At 36.8% G+C, this 18866-nt stretch overlaps 2 protein-coding genes across 5 annotated transcripts; both read right to left on the bottom strand.

Annotated features, from left to right (window-relative positions):
* Positions 1-539: 539 nt before the first annotated feature.
* Positions 540-4885, bottom strand: LOC113665076 (uncharacterized). The gene is made up of 3 exons (XM_027180732.2): positions 4425-4885; positions 1696-1874; positions 540-1298 (listed from the first exon to the last, which is right to left on the bottom strand). The coding sequence occupies exons 1-3, from the start codon at positions 4609-4611 to the stop codon at positions 1047-1049; spliced, it is 618 nt and encodes a 205-aa protein (XP_027036533.1). The 5' UTR covers positions 4612-4885; the 3' UTR covers positions 540-1046.
* A 4680-nt stretch (positions 4886-9565) lies between these two features.
* On the bottom strand, positions 9566-18600 carry LOC113664612 (diencephalon/mesencephalon homeobox protein 1-A). Of its 4 annotated transcripts, none has more exons than XM_089191585.1 (4): positions 18499-18600; positions 12119-12358; positions 11345-11523; positions 9566-10464 (listed from the first exon to the last, which is right to left on the bottom strand). In XM_089191585.1, exons 2-4 carry the CDS (start codon positions 12240-12242, stop codon positions 10123-10125), a joined length of 645 nt encoding a protein of 214 aa, XP_089047711.1. In that variant the 5' UTR covers positions 12243-12358; positions 18499-18600; the 3' UTR covers positions 9566-10122. The 4 variants fall into 4 exon arrangements, with proteins under 4 accessions (XP_089047711.1, XP_027036040.1, XP_089047712.1 ...); XM_027180239.2 differs by lacking the exon at positions 18499-18600 and adding an exon at positions 15654-15738; XM_089191586.1 differs by lacking the exon at positions 18499-18600 and adding an exon at positions 12983-13247.
* Positions 18601-18866: the final 266 nt, after the last annotated feature.

The following is an 18866-nucleotide window of genomic DNA, read 5'->3' as shown; positions in this document are numbered from 1 at the left end:
TGAAGAATATACCTTTCATATTTATAGGGAAATCTTATGGCCTGAATTGAGTAGAAAAATATTTTCAGCAAACTAATTCTTAAAGCAATTCCTTTACGTTGAGAAAAATATTCATTTAAAATATTTTTTGTTAGCCCTAAACTCATTTCTAAAGATCTAACATTTCGACGATAATGATGCAAGTATATGCTTCTTCGTGTAGCAAAAGTAGGTTATTTTTGCCAAATGCTGCAATAAGAATAGATGGATTGGAACAGAAATTGAACTAGAATTATTTCCCATAGGTAGCGTGTAAACTCTTGGTCAAAGGGTTGTTTGGGCAAAAAGATAAAAAAACGATTCGAGAATGAGCAAAGTCATTATCATTTACTGCTACAGCAGATGTTTCGGAAACTGAGGCACTCAAAACCAGCCTTATGTTATTGTAACTAAACCACGGTGCATCGTCCTTATAAATATAAACATGCTTCCTTTCTTGTAGTAAGTTTCAGGAGCGACGACTGCAATTTTACTTTATGAGATAACGAGAAATAATGAAGTAGAATGTTACTACGGATATCCTTGTTTCATATACGTGACATTGTATAAATTGCGTTTTGTTTATACTCAGTAACTGACCTTTAAATGAATAACTTAAATCAAGTTTAGTTAATCCAGGCAAGCAGTCTTAAATACCTCTCAACAAGTTTTTCTCTATCTCAAAAAGAGGTCTGTCTCACCTGCTTAAGGATAGTTTTTCCTACAGGGTGTAAATGATCTCGTTCAGCTATAAAAGTCTGCTTTGTTGAAGATTTTATAATTATTATTGTTGTTATTATAAGAATCATTCGTTAACGATAGTGAGGTGAAGCCCATGATGACGGCTCCTTCACCCGACATTGTTAAAAAAACGCCTTAGACTACATAGAAGCAACAGTTTTGTCTTCGAAGTCTGCCTGATTCTTATAGTAGAGTTTCAATGGTATCATAGCAGAGAGTCAAGAGACAAGACGCAGCATAATGAAAAATACTAGTGATGGCCTGGCCGTTTGTGCATCCGGTTGTGTTTATGTAGAACTCTCGGGGCTACAGGAGCCGTATAGTGGGAAGTGGAAACCCTGGTGGCTATTTTCCACCACATGGGTAGCCATGAGAAATGCTGGTCTCTCGTGATTTGACAACCCTACTGACGAGCCTAATATATAGGCAGAGTCTCTTTGAAATGCCTGGTAGGGTGTATGGTGAGATGAAGTTGATGAACAAATGTTGCAACTTGTTTCACTTCGTCTGAACTTTGCTCTTCTGTTCTTAAACCAAATCTGCCGGTAAATAGAAAGAAACGTTGTGATGTAACAAAGAACCGAAAAGGCTTTCCTACGCATGATAGAACTTTGATATCTAGAGGTTATGAAAGGGTATTTTTGAAAGCTGCCAGAGGCCTCGAGACGTCACCACGAGATTCACGGTGAGTATTGCTGATGATATCGACTTCCAATTCACGTGGATACTCTTACACAAATCTATATCTATCATAACAGCACACTGCAAAAGTCGCACTTCTCTCTGTTTAACTAACTGGCAATGTGGCACATGCCTGATATGGCAAGGATTCATAAGTAGATTAGAGTAGTACAAAGCCTCTATGGCATATTTTCTTAGAGAAACAATTTGGCAGGGTCATTTGACCCGAGCAAAATTGAAATGGGGCCGATATACCTGTATTCGTGATTCTGGAAGACTTGTACTTGTTGCGAGCTCTTTCCTTAGAGCAATATCTGGATAATGGGTTTTGGAAAACGTATTTTCTAGAATTCGTAGCTGGTAACGTGTGAAGTTGGTGCGTGAGCGACGTAGCTGTGTCGCAGAAGAACCCCGCCGGGCCTCTAGAATGATATCTAAAACAAAAATAAAAGGTTTGGATTAACACACCGTAATCTGAGCAGAAAATGTTTATTTTCCTTCGTATTAGTTCAGATATCTTGGTGGAATGCGCTTTAGTTTGTCTCCATGTCTAATGAATATATATTTCCCTGAGTAAAATTTATGGATGCTTACAAGAAAAAATGTATATTAATTGTCTGAGAGGAATTTCTGGGTCAACGAGTATTGCTTCGAGCTCAATTTTTAGGAAATGTTATAACGTCAAATTAAAGATGAACTTAAACTCTTTTGCTTGTCGATGAGAAACAATGAATAGATTGGTAATCATCGTTTTTATAGTTTCCTGTGGTCAGTCGACTGTAATCCCACTAAAAACCTCACCTTTGTGTTTCTTATCTATAGCCCGCTTTTGGCAACATAAATTATTTGTCTCATTCTCTTAAAGATTAGGTTCTATCCTACTCAATCGGTTTCAACTTAAGTCTAGTAGAGCAGAAACAAATTTGTTTATATTCAAAAGTGAGAATTTGGATTCCTTGTTCTTATTCTGAGTAACTGACCGTGAAGTCACATCTAAATTTCAGCTAAAAGAGAGAATCGTGACATCATAATCCTCTTAATACTGTATTGGTAGGAGATCTCAACTAGCTGTTGCAAGCTTTTCTACAGTTATTAGAATCCCTTCAATATATTGTTTGTAAATTGGATTAGCGTATTTACTATAGCAAAGAAATGCATCCAGACTCGATCTTTGTAACAAATTCTCTATATAATCTATTAAATGAGGTGAAATTAACGATGGAATCAGTATTCTAGCCATACGAAACGTATCAAAACCTTAAATTGGCCTGACCAATTTTAGTTTCATCGAATGAGAGCGAGCGTTCATTACGGCCGGAACGATTTAGCTGAAAAAGGGAAATAGTTCAATATATTCAACAACATGCCTGCATCAGCGCAAAAGGAGTCTGACTCTTGAAGATAAAAATTATCAAGAATGCAAAAGTGAAGTTGTTCTGTCGCATTAAAATCGAGTCATCTATTTGTTTTTCCTCACCATAATTCAATGAGTTACTACGAATTTCTTATAGGGCACCTTAGTGCATTTATGGTGTTATTCAGATGTCTGTTGGAGATAGAATTCGTTGGACTAATTCGCTGCAGATCATTTGTCCATGATAACCAATCTTGGCTATAAATCCTAAAAATGTTTTGTGGTTGTCCTTTCCACGGGTCAGTGCAGGAGTTAGTAAGTTTTTCATTTATGACATTGTTATTCAAAATTGTGGTTAGTGAATTTACTCCAACATTTTAAGACTCCCACCTTAAAAAAAGCAACAGCCTCCGCGTCAACTCAAGGTCTAGCTGAGAAGTCTCCACATCCCCACAAAAATAAAAGGAATCGTACTAGGACTACTTTCAAGAGCAAAAATGATTTACACAACATTGCGTTCTTCAACCTGACGGGCAAACTACTCTTTTTGGTATACTCGAAGTAATCATTCTCAATTTGAGATGTAAATGCCTTTCTTACGATTTCCGTATGATCTAGATCTTCACTGTTTCTTACGACTCCTATATGTAGCAGATCAAAAACAGTTCCGTTTGTCATGTCAATTGGTGGATTAAAAGCTAATTGTAACTAACTGGGAGGCAAACCTTAACTTTTTGAGGTGGTAACCAATTGACAGCTGATTATATTTGATGTGAGTTTGGAAAATTTTAAAATTTCCTAGAATTAAGCGCTCTTACGCAGCGAAAGATGATCAACTAAGTTAACGTGATTTGGTTGTAAATTTTCAACCTTCGTGCTGCTATAAATCCCAAACAATGGGAAAGCCGAAACTCAGTTGCTTATTTGTTATTGTTTTATGTAACTCAGGATCGCGATTAGTGATCGGTTGGAAATCCTTCTACGATACAGGGCCAGACTGCTAACTTCTTGAACTTTGCGAACGGAACTTTTTGAGTGATGCTAGACGAGTTTGCTCGAAAATTCCTAAAGGTATCTGACGATTCTTTTGGCTGAGACAAAACGGCGCCTCACACCAGCTAAATACTATTTTCCTCAAGTACTTTCAAAACACACTAATATTAAGTATGCATAATTCACTATTGCAGCCAGAATTTCCCTTTCTTTTTTAGTTAGGCTCATCAAGTACTCAGTGCTTTCTATGAAATTTTTATTTTGTTGGAAACAAAGATACATAGTATTGCCTCTTCGAAAGGAATGTTATCGGGCAATTTATAGAGATAATGATGTGGAAACACGTCGGTGCAACACGGAATATTGTTTTGATCCGAAGTTTTTCAGCCGATCACTTTCAAGTTTCTTTCCAAAGTTTACAATTGGGTGTTGAGGAACCGTTAGATAGGATAAGACTGAAAGCTTGTATTACAATCCTTCAAAGAAAGGGAAGAATCTTCCTCATCATAACACTCTCCTAATCCGAGAGCTTATTCGCCATTCATTTTTAGATGGTGATAAATACACTGGAATAGATCGAAATTGTTCGAATACTGACAAGTAAACACTTATTAAGACAGTGAGAAACAAAACAAACCTGCGAGCTGGGCTGCCACTGAAAGGGCTTTGATCTTGGATGGAGCCTCACCACGAAATTCTTGTAGTCTTGTAGCAAATTTGTCGGGCTTTAATATATTTTCCATCATAAATGAAGATGATTTCCCGTTGTTCAACATTTCTCGCCCAGATTCCACAGCTTGTTCAGGGAGTGTTTTGTGATTCATGTTGGCTAGACCAAAGAGGAGTTGACTGGAGTAAAGCGCTGTTTTCGAAGGCTATACAGGAGAATGAGACGTCAGTGAGATTCAGTCCTGAAAATGCCAATCACTGACAGAAACATCTGGTAACCGCATTTATCCTAACCATGAACAACTTGATTTAATAACTCCAGAAAAAGATTTTCAATTAGTACTTTTTCCGTTGTTTCAGAAAAAATATCTTTATATTACACCTCTCGCGTAACAGCTGAATTTCGTTTTTCGCATACTAATCGTTTTCGATTCGGCTACATCGCATGCATTCTTGTCAGATGTAAACAAAGTTTACCCGATTTGGTGGAATTTGAGTGCTGTTATTAGCTGTTTATAAAACCTCATGGGTTGTTTTCGTTTCCTCCAGTGCTCGGCTGTGATAGTTTGTCTTTGCTTAACAACTCCAAAGCGGGCTTAAAACTTTTAATTTATTTCATTAAGGAACTTTTCACTTCGTTTTAGTGTTAAGGAGATACCGCTACGTGTTCACTGATTTTGTAACATCTGTGGCTAAACTCTCAGTTTTGTAGTGCTGTTTGGGGGATTTACCTTGACAATAATTTCATTGCTCTCTAGAATAGTTTAAATCAAATTATTTACAAAGACCTTAACGTCTCTTTAGAACGGTGTTGATAATGTCGTTGAGAAGCCTAACGTAAATTTCAATTTCTATTGCCTCTTTACTCTGTCAAAGATGATAAATTGGACTTTGATTGTAACACACGAAGGGAATTTTGGCTGGTATTTCGCAGCAACTTTGTTTCGACAAATACTAGCACGTACAATTAATGATTTGCTTCAGATTTGTAACACAGGAAACGTTTCGTCTCGGTTACCCTCACGAAGCACTTAAGTGACTGTTTGTCGTGATTTCCAATGTGGGATTTCAGTATCAAGTCCCAAGCATTAAGATGAATGGGATTTTTACTGGCGACGACAAGTTGATTTAATTACTGTCACTAAGGCCGATAGATTTTAGTCAAACGTCGGTTAAAGACTACCGGCAGTCGAGACAGATAAGCAACCATTGCTTTGCTGATTTGCTGAGAGGTTCATTAGATATTTCATATCGAGTGAACTTTTCTGTCACAAAAGTGTAATCAAATGCATTAGATATATCAAAATCACGCTTTCATTTATTCGAAAATGCAGCAGATTGAAGATTATTCCGCCCTTATAAAAATGATTGTGCAGTGAGTGATTTGATATTCTCTCTAAATCTTGGTGTATGAATTACGATGATATTTGGGTTGATCAAAAGTAGAATGGTTCAGTGTGGCTGGTACAATTAAGGCTAAGAAAAATTAAAGCTGATCGGGCTGCACCTTTATTCTTCTCTTATTGACCTTTTATGATTTTTTTAAATTTTTTTTATCTTCCTTTTAATTTTCGTCCAACTTGCAGCATGCACAGTTTATTTTAATTTAAGTCATCGATTTATTAGCTCCTTTATGATTTGGTCTATCAGAATCTGGCATCTGGTTTTTTGAGATAACAGTTTATGCGGAGCATGTGAAACTTTCCTGAAGGCAATTTGATCTCTTACTCAGAAGGTTATTATTGGCTTTTCCAAAGTCGACCGTTAACATCATCATCATACCCTTGCTATTATCATAAATGAGACAAATAGCCAGACCTGTAACGAAACTTTACTTTCTGTGTATTAACCAAACCGTCTTTATTTCGCATACCCTTGTATTTAATCTTTGCATCATGCTGATGACTGAAGATTACATTTATGCTTTTATGCAATACCGCGTGTAAGTTGACAAACCTTATTAAGTTTCTGAAATTTGACAAATTTTGATAACTGAATGCCGTTTACTCTATTATTTTGTTAGAGTCCACTAAAAACCAACGTTTACAAATAGGCAGAATTTCTGTTGGCCCATATGACGTGTACTGAGGCCACACACAGTGAAAACACCCAAAGCAATGACTGCAACAACAGAATGAGAACGAAGGGATATTTGATAGCTCTACGTGTTTTTCTACGTGTGCACCATCCTCAACAATCTGTAAGAGATAGACGTTTTCTTATGAAAGAAAAACAAAGAAAAACTACGAAATCCCAAGGTTATCAGCACATCAAAAATGTTCGAATTCTCTAGTATTATAGAAAACCATTATCCTGTCATCGCAAGGATTTTGATAGATGATAATTTAATTTGAGAAGGAATCTATCGCTCTTTACTTGAGCAGCAATCAAGTTAGTTCTGGAAAACTTTAATGAAAAATTTGTGTCAGCGTACTTCAAAGGAAGGAATTCTTTCTATCGCAGTACAACTTAATCGTGGTTTCTTAGAGGGTCCCCCTTATTAACTTACTTTAGCATTTATCTTTGTTCTCTTGATACAGAGATCGGGCTTAAGAACCTATGCGTGAATGCCGGTGCGGACGCCAAATTATTCTTGAGAGAAGGGTAAAATACTTCCAAGCTCCTTGCTCTAATTAACGAGGACGATAACATGGATGATTATAATTACGAACATTTATTTGACTCTTTTGATTACAACACTCGGATACGAAACCATCAATTTCATTGTGGGTGTTAACTATCGTAAAGTAGCGAGGACCACACAGTACTTAAAATTTCCAAGATCTCCTCTGATCTTCCGAAAGAGTTTTAAGATAAGGAGGAAGCCCGATGTGCCTTCCTGCGCTGAGCCAAAATGGTTAGGGATCCACATGTCATGAGATCGGCTTATCAAATATGCATACCTCGAGTTGCAGCAATTTCTCCCAGGTCCAACAACCATAAAAAGTCCTTGGGTTGCTTTCACTGCAAACTTTTTTTACAAAAATCGTCCGGAATCCATGCTAGTCTCGACTGTTATACCTAGCTCCCCTTGCTAAAAAGAATCTTTGGGACACTTCTCTGAGGAAAATCAAATTTTCTGTTTCATGAAAATATATAAAGACTGTGACTTTAATTTAAATAATTTAGGCGAGCAAAACCACACTGCTGTTTAATACATAATCACCTCTTCGCGGGAATACCTGATTTCACTCCAAGTTTTATCTGCATAAGCTGGAAGCACCTTGTATACCAAGATAAATACCAGATGTAGAAACTGATAAATTTTTTACATCTGCGCCTTTAACCCCTTGAAAGAAACCACAATGTAGGTGTAAAAAATGAAATAAACTGGTACGAGCTTTGAACCCATACTTGTTCAATAGAAAAATTGAGACTCATCAGCTTTAGGTCTGTTTCTGGGAATGAAACTCACCACCGATGAATGAAACTCACCACCAATTTAATTTACAATTTAAAAAATGTATATTGCGATTGCCAGTTTAGTAGATTTGTTCCACATTGGCGAAGAACAGACAGACAACTTTTAGTGCAATGAAGGACGCGATAACTTTTACTGAAAAATAGGAGTCTTCTGGTACTTAAGCTTATAAGCGAGGCGCATTTGACAAATAGCATGTACATTGCTAATATTTAAAAGTCAAAGCGAAAGGTTTGCACTATGTGCGCACAAATATTGCTCGATTTCACAGTGTGGAATTTTTAAGATAACCAAAATGAAACGTGAATTTTAATTTTGACTAACAAAACAGATCAAAAAGGTAGGAATTAGTCTGCAATTAAAAGTGTCTAACGCTGACAAACGTGAAGGAAAGTATTATTCGCGTTCTCTCATGAACAAAGAAGGAGCCTGAAACCTTAGCTAGATAATGTTGTTTTCGATCTCCCGCTCATAAATGAATCATGCATGGGTTAACCACTCCAGGGTAACTAGTAATTTAAAAACAAAATTAGCGTGCAACGTGAAGTCTGCCATTCATTCACAGCGAAAATAAAACAAACTAATGTAAAAAATAAACAAACATGACCCAAAAAATGAAAAATGCTGTCTTAAATGGAAAGAAGTTCAAGAATGCGGGAATGCGTCAAAAATGTGAACATTTAGCTTGAAAAGTACTTTGTCCATGGTGTTAGTGACGTCAAATACACATCACCAGACGGTAAACTCTGGCACAATTGAACCCAAATTTGTTTGGATGACGTGAGTATTTTTTCATCCGAATGTCTTGATTTGACACACAAGAGTAAGGCGGAAGTGAAGAAATTAACAGAATGGAGTTGATTGGGAGATTTCGTGTATTTGAGAATTAAGGTTAATAAGATTAATGGGAAAGAATGGTTTTGAGCTCGTCGTGATGTAAGCAATAAGAACAAAATGGGAATAATAGATGATCTACCCAACAATTCAGCAAAAAGACGATAACACTTTTGAAGATTTATTTTTTCTCGGTTTGTGTTTCATTTAAATTTGGTCCTTTGATAGGCATTATCACCTTCGCGTTAAAAAAATTAATTGTTTTGAAAAAAGACGAAAACCTTAAGTAACAGTTTGAATGACTATTCAAACACCAAAACGGTGTAGGAATCAACTGAACATGAAAAATATGGTTAAGAATGGCGAAGATTAACATAACTGACGATAATTTTTTAAGATGCATTAGCCATGACGTAGCTTTAACTGGATTTTTATTATGGTATTTACTGTCACGATTGCTCAAAGATTTTATTCATAGTTTTCTTCGCTAACATTTGGGGCCAGAATAGCGAAAATAAGGTCTAAACTTCAATCGAAATATCACTTTTTGACTTAAAACACCATCCAACAACTGTTGACATGTTTTAACTCCAGAGAAATAGGACAAACTAAGTTTTCGAATGGAATTTCTACACCGCCTCTGTATTAGCAATCTATAACAACAAACCGCGTTGATGTGGTTGACCCTGTAATTACCTAAAATCCGGAAAGTGAGGAAAATATCATGTCTGCAGTGTCATAGTTCTTTGTCGGCTCCTTTACTTTCTATAAGAACCCGAACTATCTTTAAGTTTAATCCCCGAACCAGACTTTCATCTATTTTAAGCTGAATTAAAACAAAGCTGGAAGAATTATCACATTTTTATGATATATTTTTATTCTAGGATGAGTTTTCCGTATATCAGCTGTCACAATTGTTAACTTAAAATAGGAAACCTATGTTATTATGGTAAACATATATAACTTATACACATTTTTTCCTTAGTTACTCAATTTTATGATGTTTTCTACGTAATAGCATTTTATCCAAATGTAACCTTGATCCCTGACTTAAGAGAAATAAATCGAATACTTCATTATACATAACCTGTTTATATATTTGACATGTTCACGTCACCTGAAATATCCTTATTTTCCTTGGCAGGAAGACCTTTCATTTTACGTCACAGTTCGACATATGTACAATTGGCTGTTGACAAACAATTACAGTTACAAAATACACGAATGAAACGACTTTTAAGCGTAGCTATTTTCTGTAATTTCCAAGTTTTGTTCAGCCAAAAAAAGGAAAATATAAAAATGATGGGAATGACGAAATCTAGTGATGATATTGGGAACATCGTTTAACTATTGAGTTTGAATCTCTCTTACATTATTTTAACGTTTATGACTTATTTCAAACAAATCACGCTCATTGTAAGTGGCCTTTTACATCTGTATTTTCGTAACATGCCGTGCACGACCAGGAGGATCTCCTTTGATTATCTGAATACGATGGTAAGCAACCACATGGGCTGGAAGCGTACAAAGGAACGGCAGACCAGGAGTATGGTGCGAAGTTGCTGTGGGGTGAAACAGCACTTCCCGGACCGAAGGGCAGACTGTTGGTTGTGTAAAAATGTTGCGGATTCCATGGCGCATCATGGCTGTTGAAATGATTCTCCAGGGCTTTATTTTCCATTTCACTCGTTGTTAGCTCCTCTCCGTCTTTCATCTGTTTCCTGTACTTGGCTCGTCGGTTTTTGAACCATACCTACAACGCAAATGTCAGCTTTTCAACGCATTTCATGCGCATAAGCAATGATCTTGTGCAAAGGAATGCTATTTGTGGGGGATATAGGGAGAATGTCTCGTCAGTAGGCCTTACATCGTTTCGTATAGCATGCCGTGTGAGGGATCACTTATGCCGCCAATATGCGTCAATTTTCAAGTTTGGAGAAAGTTTTTCATAACCAGCGACGTATTGTCAAAATTGAATGGTTTCGGTGCCAGTGAAAAGTGGGAACAAAAAGACGTGTCGATAAGTTCATTCTGAAAATTAGCTAGATTCGAGGAAATTGATTTATCGCTTTTCAATTTGAAGCCAAAGAGGCAAACGGGTTACCAAAAGGTGTGACAGCAACTACTGAAGAGCCACGTCACGGTGAGTACCTCTTAACACTTCAGTCCAAATTGTTTAAGTCCGTCAATTTTAATCCGAGTTAATAATCTCCATCCTTTAACAGACTTTTTCCCTTTTGGTTTATTGCTGCCTCTTTGGTATATGTTGGCTCTGACGAACTAACATTCAAGGTTCTACCCCTGTCTTTCTGCTCGTTTTACTCTTGACTCCTAAATCCACCGAGGTGAAAAGTTTTATAAAATTTTTTTTCCTATTTTCAAAGATTCCCAGAACAAATCAGTGTCGTGATTTGGGTTTATTGATCTTGCTTTATTATAAAACAACGAGTCATCAAATCGCGTGCAGCCATCAAATTTCAGGTCTGAAAACAGGAAGGGATTTAATAGGCCAGGTCAGAAAACAAGTATGTAAGATGGCGTGCTTTAGCTTGGAAATGGGTGGGGATTTGGAGAATCAGGCGGTAAATCCCTGTGGAAGATTCCTAAAGTGTCCCTTGCGACTCAGGCCTCACCTGAATTCGTGATTCTGGAATGTTAATGTAGGCCGCTAACTGCTCCCGCATCACTACATCCGGATAATGCGTCTTTGAGAAAGTGTTTTCCAGTATCTGTAGTTGTTGGTGGGTGAAGGCGGTGCGTGTTCGCCGATGTTTCCCTCTGGATGAACCATAATGTACCTCAAGTATTATATCTGGAAGAAAAATGAACTTGGGCTGAACTGGCATGTTTAATATCGAGAGAAGACCATCAAAAAAACAATCAAATTGCAAACGTACACTCCTGGCTTCACCTGTTACTAATTGGGAAATAAAACTGAAACTGGCCTTTTTATGTTACTTAAAGCATTTCATGAACTTCTACATTTCTCTACTTATTAATGAGTTAGTCCCTAAAAGGTGGGTTGAGGAGGACTCTGTGCAGTAGGGTTTTCAGACTCCAATGTAGCTGAATTGGCCGTAGGAATGAGTTGGAGACTTATTTTGTGTCAGCGCGGAAACACATGGCTTCCGATTCCTCGTAAACAGCTCTTGGCCAAGGTTCTCTTTGCCTTTGCTTAAGCATAAAATATTTTAAGAACATATAAAGAAACAGCGAATGCAAAGAATTTTCCTCTTAGGGCCTTCCCTTTACTAAAGGGTCTCAAGTTCTTGTCAATATATCTAAGTTACTTTGAAATTAAGTTACAAAAACGGCTATGAATATTCTGAGGGAAATTTAATTGAAAGAAATTTTCTCTTTCATAACGCTGCGAGGAGGGGTCAGAGACAAAACTTTTCGCGGCTCACCTGCCAGACGTTCTGCTAACGTTAATGCTCGGTCTGCAGAGCGAGGTTCTTGTGTAGAATCGCATTTGTCGGGTTTCAGTATGTTATCAATAGAAAATGAAGAAGAACTCAAATCTGACTCCATGATCTTTAAAGTAAGTTTGAGGTTTTATTGAAGATGGTTTAGGAAAGTCCCACTGAAAGCTAGCCTTGGTGACAAAGGTGAGAGAGGATGTTGCTTCTTGTCTCTACTTCAGCTCTCTGCGGATAGAAAGAGGATTTTAACGTGCTAGCAATTCTCATTTCACACAGTAAGTAACGTGCTGACGTAGCGAAGAAGATGGGCTTACTTAGCAGCTCTCTCTCACATAGTGAAAGCCCTGGTTTTACACAATAGCCTTTATAGACATGAGTTATATGAACCCCGCCTTTTTCTAATCGAATCGCCTAAATCTAGAAGATTACCGAGTGATTTTAGCAATTTATAAGAAGATTTGATACTTTCGTTACTTCTCTCTGCTTCTTTATTCTTGTCTAAGTTGATAAGCGTAAAGACGACGAGACAACCCCGAAATCCTATAACAAATTTTGGACTTATTGCAAGATAAAGTGAAAAAAGTTGTTGGACTAATGTAAGTTTTTTTACGCCATTAGTATACTAAAGAAGTTAATGCAATCGAACCAGATCGCGTAGCTATGGTTGAAAGTAAAGAAAGACAATTTACCTCTTTTCATCTTCGTTTGAAAACAAAGTGATAAATAGGCGTGGAGACAGCTCAAAATCCTATAACGATTTCCTAACTGTGTAACTATTGATAACATGGCATATGGCAAAAATTACACTGAAAGGATTCTCTTTGCTCTAACCAAACCCTTCCTCCTTACTTTTTTTCCAAAATTTCTAGGCTGTGATTAGGCCGCCATTCAAAGAGTCTAATACTTTGCTTTGTGAGACTGTATATACCGTAACTCAGTCACAAAACACTTCCTGTAAGGGCGTCAATCTGTAAAATTATATATACACTATGAAAAGTGTACCGATATTAAAAGGTAATCCGTTCGAGCTTTAGTATCAAAACAGTCATGCCGAAACCCTTCATTTCATTTGCTATTTGAGCGCTGTTCATTTCCTAGCAGTGGGGTAAAGCAAATCGCGCTTAAAGGAAAGAGCATCCGTACTACATTACCTAAACCAGTTAGATCACTATGTACACATATCAATCTGTTTGTAATGCCGATCGTTTGCTCAAGAAATTCGCGCAACTGACAATGATTGATAGGCTTAAAATTGCAGTGTTGTAGACCTCCTTGAAGAGGCTTTTGTACGCCTACAACGAAGCAAAGGGTAGTTAATTAAAGTAGAAAACTATGATCATCCTAGATCATGATATTTTCTGGAAACCAGTGAGCCAAGTGCCTTTAAAATTGCGACAATATGCACGCCCTTCTTTCGTAACTTTTGGTAACAAACTGCATGACACAACCTTACGATCTATATTATACTGACAGGAGACGAAAAAATCCCACTCAAACGGATATGATGTATGGTTATGAGTAAATTTAACACGTTTAAACATATTTTGGCAGCTTTCTAAAATTAGAAAAAACATAAAGCAGCACCGTTGGTCTTCTATCATAAAAATACGGAAATTGCCTCGGTTACTTCAGTTTTATTGTATTACTAAATGATTAATACAATGAATTGGGTGATTATCTTATATATGGAGGTATATCGCTCACGTGTGTGATATTTTTTTGGGCATAGTCTTACTTTCTATCTTTCATTTTGTTAATCCCTTTCCGCAAAGAAAAGTGACTGTAAATGTAATATCCTTTTAGTGAACTGTTTTTCTTTAATTCAATTTAGTTTAGACTCGTCAACGCCCGCTGTCTAGTTTCAGTAATTTTTCTGACTAGTCTGAAGATCTTTTTAACCAGCAGTGACGCAGCTTTGGAAAAAAATAGAAATAAGCCCATTGCCTTTTCATTTTCAACCGCCTACTTTCAAAAAGGTTTAATTGGTGACTATAGATATAAGAAGAATATTTAAATAACATTCCACTATTTTGCAAAACGTATATTTTCCATTGCTGAGGAACTGTTTATAATAAAGTCTATTTGAGTCTGTTATTCACGATTTGTGAGCGATTTATGCAACAAAGCTACGTATAGCTCTTGTGGTAACTTTCTTGAATAGTTAAACAATCGTCGCAATGGTTTCGCATTTGCCATTATGTAGAAATCAGTAGTATACAATTTTTTTTTCTTTTATCGTTTCCCCTCATTGAAATTTAAGTGAGAGATTTCTTAAAATTGCTTCGAAAAAATTGCTCTAAACTTAAGTCAAACACGTTGCTTCCTCGTGATTATCGGAATGACATAACACAAAACTAAACTATCCTGGTAAAAGTTGGTGAACGTGATTTTCAGCCATTTCAGTTGCTAGCTTCTTGCCTCGAGAGGGCGGATTACAGGTGACTCGTCTCTGTTCGCGCATAATCGCGCCACTTCGCCAAGTATGTAAGATACGTCACCGGCCACAAAATACAAATCTTTTTTCCGTTCGCAGCCAAACATAACACGGTTGATCCCTTCTTAACCTCGCTGAAATCGCTTTACAGTATTTTTGGACGTGCACGTTTTGGTAATCCTATATTTCTGTCACGCTATTCCAGCCCCACGCCAGTGGTACCAGCCATGTCAAAGAGGGCCAGTATTATCATTATTCTTTTATGGCATTTCTTGTCATCGTTACCAGAATTGCGAAAGTAATAATGGTTTGCCCTGGTAATATAGAGAACAAAATCCGTTTTCTGCCGCCTAACTCACCACCAGCTAACCCTTCCGCATTGTTGAATTTTAACCTGGTGTTAAATGTCCATAAGCGTTATTTTTTACAACAAGGAGGAGTGAGCGCGTTTCAGAAGCTGTCAGGAATATTGAGAACATATGTTAGAGGATTCTCTGTTATTTCATGCGTAGTCATACTGCAAACATCGGATCGCAGTCGCTTTTCTCTTTTTAGACTGCTATATGGAACGAGTTATGCTTTTTTCTCGTTTTTTTACATACTGAAACATCACTGTTGAGGAAACTAATATTTTTATTTTATGCCAGACGTGCTACTTGTTGATCCCGCATGTATTCTTCTTTATCGGAGCCAAGAGAGAGGTACTTTTAAATTGTGGTAAAACTATAGATAATCATGAATTTGTGCTCAGGCAAATTCATGACGCTTATGAAACGCGTTAAATTAGGAAATATATACTTTGAACGGAAATTGGCAATTATTGATCATTCATCATCAATAGATAAAACGTTCAGCTTTAACCCAGTTGAATTCTCTGCCTTAAGTGCATCCTTTGAAAGTACAAAAACTTTTTAAAGACGTACTTTCTATAAAGCCACTGAGCTTAGTTGTGCTCTGTTAATTCAAACTTAGTTTTAGTTGTGGGACAGTTTCCTCCCCAATGTGGTAAAATCTTCGAAATAAACCTTCGCTTAATTAAAACATGACCAATACAGACCGTAAAATATTTAGAAAAAATTGGGATACCTTGCCTCCTTAGCTGAACCGAGAACTATCCTCTCGCTTTCTATGTACTAACTGACTGTTGACTCTGAATATGTAGACTGTCCCCGTTTTGGCTTTGTACCGCATAGTTAAGCGCATCCGTCATTCCTCATCCGTCTTGCATTATATGCGTGATGGGTTGTTTGTTTAGTATTGAAGAAGTAACTACTCTGTGAGCTCATTGTGAAAGCCTAATTCTGTCACTCTTTAAGGCATTTACTAATCCTGTCTAGTCCTGCTTTATACCTTTGAGACATTTTTTGTTTCGCTCAGGAAAAAATTCCAATGCCAGATGTATACATGGAAAATACCAAGGCGGTGTTTAAAGTACTGCTAGTTCAGTACCGTAGAAGATACACGAAATGACTTCAAAATTATTTTTACGAGACCAGTGATTCCTTGTAGTTACGAAACGTGTTTTTGAAAGGATAATGCTTATAGAGTATTAGTATTAGCGTTATATATTTATACGGGCAGTCGGATGGAAATGATTTAAAGCGATTTTCGATTAGCTGACTATAACTGGAGATTGACAAAGTTAATGTGGCATGCGAGTCTGTCTCCTGAAAACACTACGTATTTCTTACAAAAGCGACTAAACGCCAGTTGGTTATTGAAGATGCATGTTGATGTTGATTTAAAGCGAAAGAACAATCACAAGAGGGAACCCGTGGGTTAAAGATTTGAAGTTTGTGCGCTAAACAAATACTGGTGTAATACTGCAGCTTAAATTTTAATAAAAAGATTAACGTATTGCATTTTTTCGGATAAAGGCCAGATTACCGGTTTGAAAACAACGTTTTCATAGCCTTTTCCTATGTACGAATCCTCTGATTCTTCGAAATATCTCTAGCCTTTTACCAAGAATCCGCCAGTGTCCAGAATTCTTACCGATCAATAAGGATGTTTCTTCCTACAGCGTAGTGGTGTCGTCAAATCATAGTTTACACTGGGATTTAAAGAGATTATTTGCTAATGAGACTTCTTATATGATTGATTATTACGGGCTTCTCATCGAGTAAGGAGGGCTCACAACAATCTACTGAACACGCGATGAATCCAGTCATTGCGTGATAGCGGGACTGCGCCAAATTTGCAAATCCACCAAGGGAATGCTTAACCCTGCTTCGCCGCGCAGCAACATCGCACGAAAGGTATAACTTTGGTTAAAAAGGGGAACAAAGTGAATTTTTTTTAGCAATTTATCTTTACAGGACCAAAAGGCAAATGACAAAGATAGGATCTTCATCACAAAGGAATAACAAATCACTTTATCGTGACATAACAAGTTCAAATGTGATTTAAAATTGCGCGATATGCTGACGCATGCCCACACACGACCTATCCAGGTCTTTGGTTGGTTTTAAACGTTTCTGTTATACGTGAGAATATTTTAAGCTTACGGCATTTAACATATTTTTAGTAACTAGAGTATTAAAATGTTTCTTGAAAAACTTTAATCGAATACTTTTAGAAACACGTAACTTTCCAAAGAAACAGAAAACTTACGAGTTTTCATTGTTGTACTTCCGTTAAACTCTTTACTTTCCATATTTCTAAATCTCATAAAAGTATAAAAAAGTTTATCTTCCATCCGTCGGTTACCTGTGTACAGTTTTTTTAAGGTCATAATTGTTCTTCAGATAAACTTTTTAGATGAAAATTCCTCGATGAGAGAAAGTCGGTGACTCTTTCCAGCAACAGTTCGGTTTTTACGGGAGTTTTCCAAGATGAAAAATTTGCATGGGAAGGTGATTATTGGCGACAATTATGGTCATAGAAATTAAAAAGGAAAGATGATTAATTTTGACCAATGTATATACAGTTGTTTTGCGTACAAACATGGTTATAAGTTTTCCTTTTCCGAGATTAAACAGTTTTTATTACGGCTTGTGAGTTTCTTAACCAGATTTGAGTCGAAAACTTTGATTGTCAAACTAAGCTGATTATTAAAACAATCAAATAGTCACGAGATCACGTAAACTGGCAGTTATATTTTGTCGAGGAACTCAGAGATAGCTTCCATGAATCAGAACTCATACTAAAAGGCCATCTTAACTCAATAATGATTCTTTAAACTTTAGGTTATAATTTTAAAAAATTAGTTTTTTTGCTTTTTTTTAAGCCTAGGTAAGATACACAAGGATTGAATGTTTAGTCAACAAATTGCAGGAAGTGTATGCTATGTTTATAAATTCCAATATACCATTACCGGAAAATGACAAATTGTACTAGTAATTGAAAAGAAATATGCACTCTCTGGGAGCAGGCAACACGGCGTAAATCAACCATGATACTCGCTGTGTCTCTAAGTAAAATTATCTTTCATACTATGTGCGTCGTAAAAAAAATCCTGTTAAACGTAATAGTAAATGTAGAAAGGTTTTGATCCTTAATGTAAGAGATCAAAATCGTGTTTTCTGTGAAAACAATCTTACTGGATCCAAAGAGACCCTAATGACTTCACGAAATCGTTCATCTAGTTTTACTATACTGAAGAAATTAAGATGTTTAAGACAACCTCTATTTTGGTGGTATTGTTCATGGTGTTCTTGATATTTGGTCGTTTCTTGCACCAATGTTTGACATGCACAATTAAGGTCTATAATTCATGGAGTACCGTCGGTCGTGACTTTTGAGCCTAACAAAATTCAACCATTGACGCTATTCGTAACCTCGTTCAATTTGTAACAATTGACGAAGTCCACTTGCAGTTTTTTCGGACGTAAAAGTAATTAAAAGCCTAACGTTTGCATCTCGTAGTAACTCGAACCTTTGATCCGATCCGATTTAGTCTCTAGAATCTGCTCTCTGATAACAAACTTACCAAAAGAGTTTTTACAATTTCTTTACTGGCCCTCGCTGTAGCGTAATTCGGCACGAATGCATAGCGTATAGAAGGCCCAAGCTACCTCACGAAAGCAATTTTGAGATAAATAAATGAACATGCCTGCGTTATAAAAAGGAAAACACGGCATGAGCCAGGCATGACCTTATCACGAGGCTACTGAAGAGTAAAGTTGATTTGTGGGTTTAATACGGCTTTATCATAATCTATCACGGAACATGGACCACGATCGCTGAATTCTTATCAGAGAAAAGAGAACATTAATGGTGATCCATTATCACATATTTTTTCAATTCCCTGCTTAAAGTTTTGATACTTTTTCAATAACTTTCGTTATATTCGTTCAG

This window comes from Pocillopora damicornis, chromosome 13 (assembly GCF_964200805.1).
Source record: "Pocillopora damicornis chromosome 13, jaPocDami1.2, whole genome shotgun sequence".
NCBI classification, from domain to species: domain Eukaryota; kingdom Metazoa; phylum Cnidaria; class Anthozoa; order Scleractinia; family Pocilloporidae; genus Pocillopora; species Pocillopora damicornis.
The sequence above is the reverse complement of the archived record's forward strand: the minus strand, read 5'-3'. Positions and strand labels throughout refer to the sequence as shown.